The sequence below is a fragment of the Homalodisca vitripennis genome, chromosome 1 (assembly GCF_021130785.1).
Source record: "Homalodisca vitripennis isolate AUS2020 chromosome 1, UT_GWSS_2.1, whole genome shotgun sequence".
Taxonomy (NCBI): domain Eukaryota; kingdom Metazoa; phylum Arthropoda; class Insecta; order Hemiptera; family Cicadellidae; genus Homalodisca; species Homalodisca vitripennis.
In genome coordinates this window covers 118849762-118868110 of record NC_060207.1, presented here as the reverse complement: position 1 = coordinate 118868110, position 18349 = coordinate 118849762, and the positions used below count along the sequence as shown (strand labels likewise).

The 18349-nt window shown below is 33.2% G+C and overlaps 1 protein-coding gene across 1 annotated transcript in view; it reads left to right on the top strand.

Moving 5' to 3' along the window:
• Positions 1 to 18349, top strand: part of LOC124370442 (nuclear pore complex protein Nup205-like) — an 85310-nt gene that overhangs the window by 31067 nt on the left and 35894 nt on the right. Inside the window, exons 12-20 of the mRNA XM_046828731.1 lie at positions 1208 to 1446; positions 5382 to 5591; positions 8677 to 8859; positions 9726 to 9973; positions 10225 to 10411; positions 12163 to 12319; positions 14892 to 15137; positions 15818 to 16018; positions 16460 to 16725. Coding sequence (XP_046684687.1) covers positions 1208 to 1446; positions 5382 to 5591; positions 8677 to 8859; positions 9726 to 9973; positions 10225 to 10411; positions 12163 to 12319; positions 14892 to 15137; positions 15818 to 16018; positions 16460 to 16725 — 1937 coding nt within the window. The remainder of the gene's footprint in view (positions 1 to 1207; positions 1447 to 5381; positions 5592 to 8676; positions 8860 to 9725; positions 9974 to 10224; positions 10412 to 12162; positions 12320 to 14891; positions 15138 to 15817; positions 16019 to 16459; positions 16726 to 18349) is intronic.

Below are 18349 nucleotides of genomic sequence, written 5' to 3'. Positions count from 1 at the left end.
AATCAAATTGGAACCACAGCGTGATAAGTCTCTGGGGTTGTGATCAATTGGGGAGAGAATGCGGGGGAAGTCCACACACACACATGATCTGTGTGAATTGAAATGCTGAGATAACAACCAGTCCCTCTCACCTTGCTCCTTTCACTGTAAAACCATAACTCCTGACATGGTGGAAGAATTTAAATTTCTTCAGGAGCATATTACAAACAATCCACTGATGAGAAACATTTACTAACAATGCAAAGGTTTAAGCAGTTGAGTTGGGACTGCTATTGACTGCAAGTGAAACAACCTGTCACCACGTCAAACACTCAGTAAATCTAGCTTAATTGTTAAATTAGTAGGCATAAACTAATAATGAAAGTGAATTCTCACAAAAAAAAGGAAATTAACAACCAATTACACAACCCTTTTGGTTAAAGGATGATTCTATCCGGACCTGAAAGTATGATTGTAAGATATACCTATAGATAAGAATATATATATAAAATATATATATATATATATATATATATATATATATATATAGGGTATAAATAAGAAAGTTTATTCTAAGATGTTAAACTATACTACATTAATTTTCAAAACAAACAAAGATGTTTTAGTCTACTATAAAATAAACACTTTATTGCAGTAAACTTCTTAGAACATGATCATAGAAGTTTTTTAGTTTAACATTAATTAAGTATAATTTCTGTCTTTGATAATACATAAAAATACATAAAAAATATGCTAACAAAACATATAATATATCTCAGCCGAGAATCTAAGCTTTTGATTGAATACTTTCATATTTATCTTCATTTTGAAAACAAGGGCAAATTATTTGTGCACATATTTCTATGGGATCGTTGAACATGTATTTTTCAAACTGATGCCACACCATAAATAAAAGTTACTGAACCAAAGGTGTTTCTTTGGTGAACTGAATTGTCCATACTACAAACATTTACTCATTTTGAAGAATAATTTAATTTTACTTTAATCTGAAGATTCAAAGCTTATCCTAATTAGTTTGAACCATTGGATTTTTACACTATAATGGCAAATACATGTATAAATAATGAGAGTTCTTTTAAAAAATCACTATACAAATTTCATAACAGGATTTCCAGTTTCACGTATAAAATGAACCATTGGATATCTGTTCTGTTAGTGTCTAATATGAGTTTGCATGATGACTTATAGATTTTGTGTTTGCCACCAGAACACGATCAGATGTCTCGTCTGGCTCTCTGTGAAAACGCTGCCTGGGCTCCTCTCTCTCTGCTCCTGGGTCTGGTCACCTGCTCCATCCAGATCAACCTGAAGGCTGAAATGCTTCTGACTCTAGCTGCCCTCGCCAAGTCTCCGGCCACAGCCGCCACACTCTGGCATAACCTAGAGGCCTCCCAGATATTGGCCACTGTACCCAGCACTAGCAGCTACCAGCCCAGAGGCATACAGGTCACTCTACTAAGCTAACTTCAAAACAAAAAAGTTAAATTTAATAAAATGTATAGAATTTGCGATGTTAATTTCGGGTCAAGCGAAAATATTCGCAACTTGCCAGATAGCCAGTCGAGCTGGGTTAGAATTTTCCAGGGTTCGAGAATTTCATACAACTATTATTTATTGTTATGAGTCGAATCAGAGGGCCCTGCGGAAGGAATTGATACTTCCAAAATAATGTTGGGCTTACTTCATCACGTCAACTCCAATAAAATTTTGAAGAAGTAAAAAATAAAAAAATAATCTTGCTCAGAAAAATAAAAATTTCTTGTTCTAGGAAAGTTATTGTTCAAGCGAGTTCGATTTTCGAAAACAACTGTATTGTTTGTTAATACGTCGGTCAGTGAGGAATTACAAGTAAGCTGAGTAGTCTCCACTGATAACTTGGTCGGGGAGTCGTATACAGTAATTATTGTAAGAGCCCGGGGTTGGAATAATTAATCGGTTAAATAATGATGGTTAGTAGAAGCAAAATACAAAATCAAAGCAAAATATTAATAGCAATGGCAAACAAAAGCAATATTCAAATAACACCAATAGCAAATATACAATCTTATAAATTAAAGATTAGCCCTGCACCAATATCACAGTGCAACTACTATATACATAAAGCAAGCACTAACCATAAACAAAAAATATTTCTATGGGATGCAAAAGCTAGATGAATTTATAATATAAAAATAGACTAAGCTGTATTTATTCTGTAGGCAAGTGTATAGCTCCAAAATAAAATATCAAATTTACTTTCTCAGGCATATAATTTTGGAAAATAAAAACAAAATAATCACTTATAACACACCATGCAGAATTACCCTACCATATGCAAGCTAAGATAAAGGTAAATGATTGAAACCATGCAATAAGGCTACTAAGCTAAACTACTATAAATATCAGGGCTCTATGAATATCAAGGAAAAATTGAACACTCACCCTATCTGCACAGTTCACCAGAAAAATAAACTAAAATATCGTTAAATAAATATTTTGATGGAAGTTATCGAGGTGAGGGTGTCAGGACGTTCGCAAAAATAAAAAGAAAGGATTGTGAGTCCCGATAATAAAGAAAAAAAATATATAATAATAAAAGAAATGTGATAATAATCAGACAACAGAATGATAGTCGAGAAAACTTTATACCTAAAATAAAAATTTAAACCGATTGAACATAAGATTTAGTTTTATGAGGACGGGGTCGGTGGGAAGAAAGTATTTATAAAAGGAAGTCGTGGGTATAGGATGCCAGTACTATCGCCGGAAAGAAAGCAGTGGTAAGGCGAGTCCCGACTGTTATAATTTTTTTTGGGTAGGAGATAATTGGTAGGAAAGTTCGTAAAGGAAACTCGGGATGAGGTGTCAGATCGATCGCCAGGAAAAGAAATGCGAGACCTGAGAAATTTAGAAAGGAAAATTTTAACACAGTATTTAAAATTTAGGCGAAATGACAAAAAAAATAATCTGAGTAATTGGAATTCAAAATATAAGTTAAATTGAAGAAAAGAATAACTTTAGTAATTCAAGTTGAAAAAGTAATTAAAGTTTTAGTAAATTGAGAAAGTCAAATATATTCTATTTAAATTTATTGATACTCTTAAATATAAAAAAAAAATTATTAAGAGTATATTTAAAATCAAATAATTATCTTATCAAAATAAATCTATAGCCATCGATCAGTAATAATATATTTCAGATCGATTAATTTTCATAAATGACAAATAAAATATTAAATTCTGTTTCACATAAAAAATTTGGAAGAATTGTTGATGGCGGAGATAAACACTTTAGTAAGGAACAGGGTCGTTGTTCCTTACCTGGTGCTGGATATCGGTGGCGGGCGTCGAGTCGCGATATACAGTCGTTCAGCGAGCAGGGTCGGGGGAAGGGGTTGAAGTAGTCGTGGTGAGCAGCGGTTGTCGGCGGTGTTGTCGCGGTTACTGACTGTCTCTCTGTGTCTTCAATCGGCCGTCGTTATATAGGTTCGCGCGATCGCGGGGGTGGGGAAGCCTTCTCCTCTCGCCGTGATCGGAGGGGAAGCGGCGATATCCGTGCGGGCACGGACCTGCCAGATAGCGTCTGACTCATTGTCAGTAAAATAATTATTTCGTTCCTTTTGATGATCATTATAAAACTCAAGTCGTTATTCGTAATGTAAAAAAAATTGTCTGTTCTAATTTTACAATTTTATTAATGAATATTTTAAATTTAAATTTAATTTTGTATGTTAAAAAAACATGTTACAAATTGTTTTTCCAAAACAAATGAGTAGGAGAGTTCCTGGTTAGGTGCCTGGAAATCAATAGAATTCGTGATGCAAAACAAGATTAACACTCATTTTCTTGTCATTACCAACTTTTTTGAGGTCTGGTATATGAAAACCTTTTTTGGGGTTTCCTTTGAATTCCAGTGTGTTTTACTGATTCATGAGTAAACTAAATGTTTTATGGTTAAAATTAGAATTTCAGTTGACCTCTTTGGGAATACAACCTGTGGCTTCTCAGTTACAGGGGAACAGCCTTTTTAAGTCCGGTAGGACAAGAAGTTCCTACCCTCTATATCTTCTCTTTCACTAAGGGTTACAAGATAATATTTTGCTTGTAATTTGTATTTTCCATATTTAAGTTCATGTATTATCGCGGTTGTGGAGACTAGCTGCGGCTATTTGTGGACTGCAACTTATTGGCAGTATGCAAATTACTGCTAAAACTTGATCACTAAAAGTGAGATAACCAAGTTATCAAACTGTCATAGCTTTTTAAAATAATATTTTGTTTGCAGTTCGTACTTGGTATATTTATACAGTATTTGTTTGTTACTGTTTGTCTGCTGCATTTACGCATGGACATCAAACAAACAAACAATCACTTTTTTATCTTACAAGTTGTGTAGTCATATAAATATTTCCTCTATACAGCACATGTATTTTTATATCTATTTATTTTATTATCTTATCATAGTTATTTTATATCATGACTAGGAGATTTTTTTAAAACATTTGAATTTTTAAGTTTAAATTTACATTTTCGTACATTGTATTTAAGTAATACGTATGACCATGTTCTTGCAAATAAAATGAATGTAATCTGACAGCTCATTTTGAAATCTCTTAATTGAAAGCAGGTTTATGATATGACTTAGTTCTTAAAATATAACCATTTCACTAAATCCTTGTTAATCCCTTTAAAAATAGAGTAGTATTCCTACACTATTTTCTGTGTTATTGAGGAGTCATCTACGGCTTAAAAATTGCAGGTTAATAGTTTGTTAATGATTTTTATTTAAATCAAATGTAGGAAAAAATATTAGAATTCAAAATTGGATATTAGAAAATTTAATTTTTAACATTTGGAATGGAATTTGTGATTCTTAAATTTTGGATTTGACTATCACTATGCAGAACACACATTTAATTTATATTGCATGTTCTTAATTATTGTTGTATGGATTCAAACTAATTTAAAGCTAATTTACAGATGTGCCCATAAAATGCAGCTCAAACTCTGTATGTAAGCTCAGCATAACCACTACATTGGTATTAAATGGTAACAGCTAAATGTGATCACTATATATTGCCATATATTGAATATTTATTGCTTGTTGAATAGTTTATCTTTAAAAGCTAAGTAATATTTGCTAAACTATTCACTGGATGATATCTAAAATAGGTAATCTGGATAAATAGTAATTCTAATAATTATTGAACCTGATGATTGGTAATTTTGAAGAATGGTGATTCATGTGATTAATTACCCTGAAGATTGGTAAATACTGTACTGATGACTGGTGATTCTGAAGATTTGTGGTCCTGATGATGTAACTGTGATGTACCTGAAGATTGGTAATCCTTAAGATTAACTGTCTAGATGATTGTTAACTCTAGTTGTCTCCTTGTACAGACAGAGCTAGAGGAAGTAGAGTGCCGCAATGAGGAGTTTCCTTTGACGCGAGCCATGCTGAAGCTGCTGGACGTGCTGACTGATGTGCCAGTACCAAAACTGTTGGGCGTTGGTACACGTACTCCTGGCTTTGACCCCTACTTGACCTTTGTGTTGCACAATGTGTTTCTGCGCTTTAACAATCGATCCTATAAGAGTATCCAGGAGAAGGTATGCTAATCAGTTCAATTGCTATTAATAAACATTCAGATGGAATTTGTTATTTTATGGAACGTTTATTAAAATTATCTTGGTGTAACATATTTTAATTTGTAAACATAATATAAAAAATACCTAAGATAAATACCTTAACCTTTACAAGTACCTGCAGATTGATTCTTCAAATCCAAAATGTACATTGTACTAATAAAAAAGAGAAAAGTGTTGAAAGGTGTATTCTTATTAGTTATATTAAACACTTTTCAAGGCTATATTTCTAATATAGCCTCGAAAATTATAGCAGAGAAATTAACAAAATTAAAAAACTCAGTGACATTGGTTTTAAATACATGATGGTGACCACGTTCTCATGTTATTGAACTTCCCTGTAAATTGCAACGTCATGTAATGTGGTTTAATACTTTCATGTTAACTAAAATTGGACATTTGTTCGTTATTGCTGAAGTAAAGTCAATCTCACTTTTAGAACTTTGCCATATTATGGCATTGCCAACCTTGGCCAATACGCTGTAACCTAATACTTGAGGTACTTTGCATTATAACAACAATGTGGGACACTTAATCAATATAATACATTTTGAACTTCATCACATGGCTGAAATCGTGTTGGGCAAATTAAAATCAACGCTACACAACCTGATCTTTGTTATATGGTGCCACCAACATGGGGCAATTAAAATAAACAGCTGCAACTGGAACTCCGTCAATGGCCACCAGCATACCCTGCTTCCAAGCTGTGATCACTAAATAAAAGCATAAATATTATTTTTGTTCTTAATTACAAAATATTTATTATCAACTCGATTAGTCCATTTTTTTTAAACATTAAGCATTCGGGCTTTTTTACAGTTTATGTCATAATTAGTTTTATATGACTATCTTATATCATTTACATCTAATTGTGTAACTCTCCATAATATTTTGTATCTGCTCACAAAAACATAATAAGCACATCAATATAATACAGTATGTATAATTTGAATATATCATGATTAATTTTAAAATCAATTCTGATTTGTATTGCTTATTAATTTTTTACTTATAGTTCATGACTATATTGTTTCTTTACTTAAATCCTATAAAGTAAGACGATGTCAGTCATCAAAAGACAATAATGTTTGGAGTTATATAACAATAGACAATGGACAAAAATTCTTTATTAAAATGTTCCTTGAGAGCAGTTTAGCATCATAGTAAAAAGTACAAGAGTAGTTTACAAAATATAATTTTTGTAATGATACAAAAGTTACATTGTAAATTCAAATGTTGAATGCTCTTTGAAAGAATACATCTGTGGAGTAGAAGAGACATTCAATGAGCCATTTGTGTAGTGCAGGTTTGAGTTCCTTCTATCCTTGTCTCTCAGCTCTGATGGCAGAAGGCTATGAAACTTCCTCCTCATGTATGTAAGTTTCTTTTTTAACTGCGACAGTGGTGTGTGATGGAAGGTCATACAAAGTAGTATCTCGGAGATTGTACTGATGAGCTTCACCCTGCTTTGGTAGACCCTCTCTTACTGCATGCATTACGGTTTCTTGGATGTATAGTGACACAATAGTAGTAGTAAATCTTATGCGTTGTAAAGGCCTCTCTACAACTGTTAAGTGGTTGCAGTCCTGCAAGTATTTTGACTGCAGTTTTTGTGTTTTAAGAGCCCTTTTAACCTGACTAGTTGAGGTTCCACCCAAAGCTACTAAGTCGTACCTCATCTAAGTCTCAAATAAAGCAAAATAAACTGCTCTTGTAGTTGTTTCATCAGTAGAAGCTTTGAAATTTTCAATTGCATAGAGGCTGGAACTCAACTTCCTGCAGAGTTTGTCTATATGAGGAGTTCAGGATGATAAGTTTTTATCAATATTTATGCCTAAAACTTGACTTCATTGTCATTTCTGGCACACATAGCACACAACGGATTGATTTTCTTCCAAAAGCTATTTGGGCCGTTTTTGTGGTGTTAGCCTCCGTTCTTTTTTGTGACAGTACTGATTGGCTATGTTGAGGAATATGTAGAATTTGATTACCAGTTTTTTGGTTGAGGTTCCAATACATACCAGGATTGTGGTGTCAGCATACATCAAGATTAAGCATGCATATCCAATATATTGCGGCAGGTCGTTAACAAAGAGGATGAAAAGTATTGGTCGAAGAACAGATCTTTGGAGGACCCCTTAGCTAACAGGTAGGAAACTGGATCTTATGTAATTAGATTCCTACAACTCAAAAGTTTTTCAGTTTCCACTGATGAGAATCATGGTTAAGACATTCAAAGGCTTTTCTAAAGTCTAGGAATATTCCAGTTACCTTCTTCAATATTATCTTTAAGAGATCCTCCATTTTGTTATTGCAGTGATGGTAGACCTGCCTTTAGTAAAGACATGTTGACAGTTTGTTAATAAATTATGTGGTCTTCACAGTGGTCCAGTAATCTTCTGAGAACAGTCCTTTTACACGGTTTTGAGAAAGAATACAAGAGATATAGGCCTGTAATTACTGGGATCTAAGTAGCTTCTTTTTTTATAATTTGGACACACTTTTCATAATTTTAGAGCTGAAGGAAATGAATTTACTAAAAAACTTAATGCATATGTCCACAAGGGGTAGTGCAAGTTCTTCAGAGCAGAATTGGAGAATGTTTAAAGAAATCTCATCTAGACCAGATGAATTTTTTTAGTTGAGGTTGTTAGTGGCAGTTCTGACTTCATTTTCATTTTTTTCTCGAAGATGTACAAGCAGCTGAAGTGTTGACTGTGTAGGTGGTAAAATAGTCCATAGTATCCCAATATTTTGTCTAACATTTTGCAGCTATGTGTACAAAATGAGAGTTTAGATGGTTGGCTACTTCTATAGTTAGTTTCATAGAGTTGTCAATGATTTTCTCATTAACTTCTGGCTTTATTTCGTTCACTGAGTTTAAACTACTACTAGATAACATAATGATCACCGAGGTATGACTGTCCTACCAATTAAAAATCCATGTAAATGAAAAATACCTCATAAATTATTTATTGAAACAAAGTATTGTTTTATCTTATTCCGACAGCAAATGTAAGAATTTAAAAGTGTTAAAATGGTGTAGTGGGAGGTATGTAGCAGCTGTCTCCACCTGCTGGTTAAGTTCCTGACGCAGTATGAGCCCAAGGTCGAGGACTTTGTCACCACTAAGGTTCAGCTGCAGGGGGGAGGTTCCACATCCATCAACCCTCCCCCAGGGTATCATCTGATGGCCCAACTGTGCTCCAAGTCTGAACTGTTCAGGCTGGTAAGTAATCAGAGCTCATTACTAGAAAACATCAGCACCACTTCACATTTAACTAATACTATTTTACAGGTTAATAATTTTGGGAGAATATAATTTTTGAGTTGTGTCAAACTGTATTCCTTGAAAATCTTGGACAAAAATAAATCATGTAGACTACTTTTCAAATATTGGTGTCTAAAATCTTTATCGAGTAGCCACAAACTTCAGCTAACATATCTGAAATACCTATTTATATACTAGCTTTCTTAATTTATAATGATTGATATGTATTAATGATGATGCTAGAATACTAGCTATAACAATAACAAGATATATAGATAGAACCTGATCCGAAACACCGTCATTATCACTCTCAGAGACACACATGCCTGGAATATCCAAGACATTTACATTTGTATAGTATATTACGCTGGGGCTGACAATATGTGAACAATAGACCTTGTGTATAAAAAATTTCAGATCTCCTAAGTATAAGTTTTTTAAAAGTTAAGACATGTTTCCTTTTGTCGTAATTACGACAGACACAATAGACCATAGTGCCTTTTTATCTTGAAATTTTAATAATATTACAGTTTTATTTATTATTAATAATATATTTCTTATTATGTAATGAATGGTGCTATATATTGTACTATATTGACTAAAAATACTTCAAATTTACTTGTTTGACCACTGTGTAAATATTGTTAAATTATTTTTTCATATCAAATTTAAAATACATTATTGGTGTTTAGTCATAAAAATTTATTTTTGTCTATTCAAAAGATGTATATATCAGCAATAAATATAAACATGAACATAAATAAATATTATAAAACCAGTTAGGATAATGGGTTTGACTGTAATTGTAACATTGTCTGTGGCAGATAATGATGCTGATCGACGAAGGTTGCCACATGCTGGACAGTCACACCGTGTTCGCTGGTAAGGCTTCCATGGAAGCTGCGACACTATTGTGTCTGCGTGCACTGGACACAGCCTTGCGTCTGCAGCAGCGATACCTGGTTGCTCTCAGCGCTGCGGCTAGCTCCCTACTGCTGACAGGACTTAATAAACTACTGCTCGGCATCAACTCCCGCACTGGCAAGCCTGACCATCTCTTAAACATTGCCAAGTGAGTGATTTTCGTGTGTACTGATGTAGGAAACCTGAATATAATACACATTCGGGGAATTGGTCTTTTTTATTTGTTTATTATTATTTTCACTATGATGTAATTTAATTTATTTTTAAATTGTATGATTAGTTATACTGTTCTAAATGATCCAATACAAGTTGTAGTATTGGTTCGATATTTACTTCAGTATACTTCTCAAAATTTGAGTTTCAGCAAAATGTTGACTAACCATTCCCATCTATCTTCAGATACGTCACATACAACAGCTGGTTGCCTTCTCATTCCCTGTATGCTGTTCGGATCTTCCTGGCCGTCACCATGTATCCTGTACAGCAATCACACATTGTATCTGTGCTGACTGCCACACACCAGCTGTCTATACACATCCGCCATGGGTTTGTTGAATGTCTGGAATCTGATGACGAGCTGCCATCGGTAAGCAACGGGATATTTATTACACCAGTAGCAATTACATTATTAAACACTGGACAATCCTAAAATCCAGAATAATGCCAACTTTTACGGTATTTGAATTCAGAATTTCCTACATTATATTCAGTGAGTGGAATGCCAGCCACTGGACGAAGCAAATACTGCAGGTCTTGTATAACAATTTTGAGTTTATAAGTACAAGGTTACTATCATAATATATCATTGCACTGTTGAAAGTAAGTCTAGAACTCCTTATGTTGGATTAGGTCATGAGATATAACTATGGGTTGGTCGATTCTGATACTTGATATCTGAACACCTCGATATTTAGGGGTATCAAGGCATCGATAATTCTCGATACCACTACCCTTCACTAGACTCTAGTGTCAGTATTTTTAAATGATTGTATTACAAAATAGTGAAAAAAACAAAGAAAGTGCTTACATTATGTTTGGAAAGTCACAATATTTGATTTTATATCTTTATTTAGTAATAAATAAGTATTTAATGGTCTGTAAAAAGAAAATAAAGCGTTTCAAGAAGCCAGAATTCCAGTCGAGAACCATATTCCTGGTCATTTTTAGTGTAGTTGTTTTCAGTCTCAATCCCATTTGTAGCATCAATACTTCTCTTATTACAAGAGAAAAACCAAAATTCATTTCATTGCTTATTTTATCATATAAAAGTTTGTAAAGGTGTACTGTTAATAGCGTAAATCAAATCAAACATCACTTCACACGATTGGTTAACATCAATAGAAACGCTCGTTCTGTTTATTGTATAACGTGCTTATACATTGGCTTCACAGGTGTATGAGCATTATCATTATCTGTATAGTTATGTATTTCCTCAGTTGAAAAGGGGGTGAAATTAATAATACAGAGTTAGTAATTAATTTTCTTACTAAATTATTAACTATTACTTGCAATTTTTAGTATAGGATGTTGATTTGTTCAGGAATTCAATTTAACTTATGTTACTCTTTCACATGTTCCGAGGAAGCCATTAGTGATGGCGAAGTAACAGTTCTTATTGTAACATATGTTTAATAATTGTATATTAACCTTTGTGGTCCAGACCCCTTATTACAAGCACCTGGTACCGTACATTAAATCATTGAAACTTATATAGGCTACTTAAGTAAAATAACTAAAAATGTATTATAGCTTAGGTACTATGTTGTGTTGTAATAAGATCGAGAATCAATATCTTTTATTGTCATCCCACATAAAAAATGTATTGTCAGATTCACAATTTGATAAATATGCCTAAAAAACATAAATTAAAATATAATTATAAACCCATAAATTTAAACATTGGTCTATAAGAATTAAAGCTTATAAAATTATCTAACACATAAGAAGCCACAGAGAACAGAGCAGCGATTACACAAAATACAATCACTTACAGTACAGGAATATATTTCTTCAATAGAATAAAAAGCCTTTTGTTTTAACCATTTAGACACAGATGATTTTAAATTTTTACAAGATATGTGTTCAACTAATGATAACTTATTTAAGAGTTTGATGCCCAAATAAAGATGTGTATTTGGTGCTATTGGCAGCCTAACAAACTTCTGATTGGTTAAGTCTTGGTTTCTGGTTTAATGATTTGTCATTAAAGGAGCAACCCCTAGAAATGTTGCTAGAACTTGATTCTGAGTCATCATCCACTTTGTTTTTATTACAAAAATTTGAAATATTTGCATGAGTGACGAACACCCTTAAGGACTTGCCATTGTCACATTTCAGGAAGATGACGAAGAGATGAGTGAGGTGGGTAAGACGAAGGAAGCCATCCTCAAGTTACTGTTGCAGTGCCTGGGCCACACTCCCCCCAACCTAGCACATTACCTCCTGGGCTTTGAGTTAGAGAAGGATGTTAGTCTCACCAACTTCCAACAACCAGGTAAAACTTTCTCAGCAATATTTCATATTACTAAACCGCATTAAAAATCTTAATTGAGACATGCAGTTATTATTTGTTTAATATTAGGCCCATAGCTGAATTAAACATCAAAGCCTTAAAAATGTTGAACAATGAAGCAAACAAAACTGCCTAAAACTGGCAATTGACATTCTAATCTGATACGCACGTGTTTTGACAGTTCATATAGTACATAAATCAAAACTACCACCACTATTTATATACCATTTCAAACAGAAAGAATTGCTGATTTTGATGGTGAAATTTATTATGCTGTTTTGACAAAAGTGATGTCATAAAACTTGGCAGAAAGATCGTCTTCATTTAGCCATTTTGAACATGAGTGATATATCATGGTTATGGTATATTATGTTGGTTTATAACTTTGTTTTAGGCTATAAAATGTTAAATTTTGGAAATATTTAGTGTAAAAATTATATTTTTAAAACATTTTTGAAAATAATCGTACCCATAGTAACAAATTTAGATATGTCCCACCACTTTTCAAAAGTAAAAAAAAAATTATAAATTGGTTATTCATTTATTTATTGTTGTGTAGTGCATATAATTCTCTAAATGTTTGTATATTTTGGAAACATTTAGTGTAGGAATTATATTTTGTAAATGTTTGAAAATGATCAAGATTCAAGATCTATATTGGTCTTTAAACACATTCAATAGTGCAATAGACTTCGTCAAGTTACTAAAATATTCTAAACTAAAACTAAAACAAACTACTCAGATTCTACCTACTCAATTTAGCCTACCAGCAAATATATAGATCTATATAATTAATAACAACAATAACCAAACAACCAACAGATCTATATATATATTAACAATAATAAATAACTATTAACACATTTAACATGGATAAAATTTAAATACTCAACAATATTAAAACTAAATAAATAATAAATAACTGAATAAATAAATACATTGAGAGACAAAATTTAAAAAATTATTGTTGTGGTATCACAATTTAAGAATTCATCAACACAATAAAATATATTAAATTTTAACCAGCACTTCAAAACTGTTTTAAATTTGACTAAAGATACAGATCTAGCATCTAATGGTTAACTTATTGAACAATTTAATTTTCATAAAAAGATGACTGCATTTTGTTTTGGTTAATTTAACTGGTATCCATAGCAACAAATTTAGCCTTTGTGTACTATTTGTGGTTTTTACAATATATATGTTTTCTTCCAGAGAACCTGGAAACCATTATCTATTTTGTGAAACTATATAAAAAAATAAGAATAAATAGGCTATCTCAAATTCTAATTTTTATAATATTATCACACTTTACCAGGGACAATCCCACCACTTTTCAAAGAATAATTTTAGCGTACTCTTTCTTTTGAGTAATGTTTTTATACTATAATTATTTCCACATTTTCTTGAAAATATAATGTATTACACATGTAGGTTTACAGTAAAAATGTATTTTTTTACAAAATGTTTAAAGTACAGGTATAAAACACTCAAAAATGAACTGCCATCCGAGGAAACAATAACTGCCAGTTAGAGGGTTAATGCTAACTTTTTTTTCAATCTCAGTATAAATCAGCTTTAATAATTATGCTCTAGCAAACCTCTCAACAACCCCTTTTTATTACTAACTACCATCTTAGTATCCTAACCAATTATTTTATTCTTCCTTTATTTTCTCTCAGAATAGTTTCCTGTAGACTATTAAATATTAAGACTAGTTTTTGTAGTGTACCAATAACAAAGAGGTCTTTTTATTACCTATTGTCATCTGCAGAGGTTATTTTCTACCAGATACTCACTTTTTATATAGGTTTGTAATTTTAATGTTATTTTTTACCAGGAAAATACTAACCCTTTGAAAATAACAATTTGCAATCTTTAAGTTTCTGTAAACAAATACATATGAAACAAATGTATATTGATGGAATTTTATTGTGTACACATGGGTTTTCATGTAGTTAAGCTGTTTTGAAGAGGATCATGAAGGCACCAAAAACAAGCTTCCATGTTCTGGTTGATGGAGATTGTGAACATCCTTACTAAAAATGACTATTAGCACTGCATTTCAGAGTGGAAATATGTGAAGCTGTGTAGATATTGAAAAAAAAAATATTTGGAGATCATAATGTAAACAATGCAAAAAACAGGTTAAGCATCATGTGCATCATATGCAGCACTAAACATAGACATATTAATTTTGTTAGTATTAATCACAGATAAGTCCCCAAACTGCTAGTATACAATATTCTATAAGCTGATTTAGTAACTTTACATGACCAACAATAAATGTTCTGATTATTTAAAACTCCAAATGAACTACATTTTTATTTTAGTATAGTAATCTTAATTTGATATAATATTAGATTATAAAAAATAGTTAAATGAATATTTATAAAAATGAAAATTTACTCATACATGCACCTATTCCATGGAACCTTTGATGTTGTGTATCTTCATAATTCATATTGATTGGATTAGGATGAAGATTCTTATTATAATAGGCAGGGAGTATTTTTTAATCTTGAAATGCAATTGACTAATTCTGTTGTTGAAGGTGTCTTGGGATTCCCACTGACATGTCTTCACTCTGTAATGTCTTTATTGAGTGCTTCCCTTCGCTCACACTCAGACGTCACCTCACCCTCCATCAACCCCCGGCTCACCGAACTGTGCTATCGACTCATCTACTCTTTAGCAGCCAATGTCCGCACATCAGAGCCCACTCTTCGCTTCCTACGCTCCTCGGGAGACTTTGTCCAGAGACACCTTGCTGCTCTGCCTTTCAACACATCCAACAGAGGTAAGCAGCAGTGATAGCATCATTTCTTGAAACTCTGGTTTGTCAATGTATTGATACGATACGAGGGCGTATCTAAAATTTCCCGGAATAGCTTTGCTATTTGTGCTTTACAAAATTCTGCTGCTAGGTGTCGATAATGCAACTCATCACCATTTCAATGTCACCTGGATCGTTGACCTTAGATAAAAGCCACCCAATCTATTCATTTTCTCTGCAACAGGGGCTCCAGGCAGTCATAAATAATACTGAGGGGCTTTCAGAACTTATTCAAAATGTATGTCAGTTTAATTTATGATTAGACAGTGTTAGCTAGTGATCAGTTACATGAAGAGCAGACTGTTAAGATTAATGCTTAAGGGAAAAGTATTAAAACTGGTTTTAGCTGTTTCTACTGTCTGAGCTCTATTTAATGATTGACATGTTCTTAGTCATGTCGAACATAGTTAACCCTTTTAATGCCACCATGCACCGCAAGCACATGTCCCTGTTTGTTTGAAAAATGTAGCTAAACAGTTTATTTCTATTTCCTAGGAAGGTGTCCCGAGTTCCATCCCTAAATCTCCATCCATTAAAAACTAAACAGAGTGTATCTATACTTTTAACTCACACTGTATTACAATAAAATAATAATATTGGGATTTTCTTGATTAACAAAATTTATAAGACATTAATGGTTTCAGGATGTGATCTGACCCAGTCAGCATGGTTGATGAAGACAGTGGCGATCGAGCTGAAGGTGACAGCTGCCCACCAGCAGATGTCACAACTGAGCTCTCTCATCAACGTCCTGGTGGTGGACAAGGACACGCTCAGAGCTGAGAGACATCTAGGTCCTGGTACCACTGGGGCGCAGCTCACACACTCATTTAAGAGTGATCTGGGTGCGTCAGCCGTCTTTACTTTTAAGTTTCACTGTACTTATGTTTCATTACTTTAAGACATTTTGGAACTTCATCCTTACTTTTCTTCATAGTATAGTTTGAGTTAATAGGGCTGAAAGCCAGGGATTGTTACTTGTTGATAGGAATATCAGTAAGCTTACCTTAAAAGTCATCTTTTAGAGTCCACTGATTGAAAGAGCACATAAAAGTACACATTTTTTCACACAGTTAAAAATTTTTTATTGCACTGCAATCTTTCTCAACCCGTAGAGAACAATCTCTGGCTTTGGAATCCAGCCTTGAGTCTGGAGGAAGTTGTTTTCTGAGCAACTTTTATTATTGAAGCATTTCATGCAAGGCAGGTGATTCCTGGAGAGGAAAATATATTTTCATTAATTATCAGCAATGACTACTTAAGTAATACTGTACTGATTCTTACAGTGGATCTGTCTGCTCCGTACAAACGCCTAATCTTGCAGCTTCTGGGCGTATTGTCTTTCAACATAGAGCCGGTGGTAGCACCTACCTGGGAGTTCTTTGAGCACAATCAGATGGAAAATCTGCTGGCCCAGTGTGAGGTCGGCAGCAGTGGAGGTCTGAAGGTTATCGATGTTAAGCGGCTACATCGGCTACTGATGGACGAGTTGGGAGTGGTGCAAGGCAGCTCCACGGTGGCTCAGAGACAGCTTATATTACGGGAGATACAGGTGACTGCAGTTATTAAATAATTTATCATATCACATTCGCCTGGAACTAAGAACATGCCCATTCTTCCTGTGTCAGGCTGAAAGAACATATTACAAATATGTTCTTACAAATATGTGTGTATGTTGTACTTTTGTCATTGGTAATACAAAAGTATGTTACAAATATTACTAGCAATAAGGATTTGGTATAATACAATTAATTGTTCATGTATACTAAAACAATATTGGAACTCTCATTATATAAAGATGAGTAATTTATATAATTATTTAAACTGAGAAAGTGAAACAAGATGAAAACACACACAAAATTAAAGACTAAATTTTGTGGCAATGAGCTCACTAAAATGTGTATTTGATAACAGAATAAGTTATACATTAAAAAACCAAGTATGTACCTGTAAGTCCAGCCTAGTGACAGTGAACCTAATCAGTAAACAGTGTCACTGTACAGAACCAAGAACACTACTCAAAACACACACACACACACTTGGGAAGATTTCCCCCCTCCTTACAAAAAACAAACACACACACCTACACCAGGGAAAGTGAAAGATGGAGAGAAAATCAGTATCAACATGTTCTGTCATGTTATCACAGCATGTCATCCGAAACAAAGAGAACAGGAAGGAAGGTCAGAAGGGAAAGGGATATAGAGCATTTCTAAACAGTTTAAGGAATGCAGTCTCATTCATTTTCATGTTTTTGTTGTGTATCTCAAAATCATAATGTGTACGAGTTTTATTGGCTAAGATTTGCCTGATTGTTACAATTTTCTAGGTTTTCTAGTTTATTCTTTTTTTTTAATACTGGTAGACAAAGTGTTCTAGCCTCAAAAGAAGGTTGACTTAGCATTTGATTTGCGACTTATATGTATGTTTCCTCAGTAAGTTTGTTTAAACAGAATTTCCTTGCAGTGTATTATGTTAGCTTCATACCACTTCATAAGATTTTCAAACCAGCAATGTTGTGTAATTTTACACTCTTCCACTAGCCTTTTATCGTATTTTCTTTGTTTTTTGGTGGCATTTTTATCTCGCCTATGTTTTTCCTATCACAAAAACATTTTATACTGTAAATAAAGTCATTGGGTCCTGCCAGTGTACCATATTTTGGTTTTTTATTTACTAGATTTTGCCTGAGAGTGCTTTAAAAGCGGTTTTAATGTATTTTCTACCTACACTTCTATTTTCTGTAATATTCATGGTACACAAGGGATTGACATGTATTTACATTTTTCTTTGTCTTTTAATCAGGATGTTTGCTCTTATTTTTTGTGCTTATTATTTATGACAAACTGACGGTAGCCATATTGTTTAAGATCCAAATAAAAATGTTTTTTTTAACTATCTTTGTCTGAGCAACAGCTGTTTGCTCTGTTAAAGAAAAACTATGTAACTCCTTCTTTGACGGTTCCCTGATGTATCCTGAATTTTGATGGTTCAATTGAAAATTTAGATTATTGACCCGTGTATGTTTTATTACGATAAAATGTTGTCTCAAGGTTGTACCTTATCCCTCACTAAACACACATCCAGACTTGTTTTGGATTTCTACTTCCATAGTTTGGTGAATGGTGGAAGAATTGCTATTTATGTAACTAAAAAAAATCAGTTTGCTTAGTGTC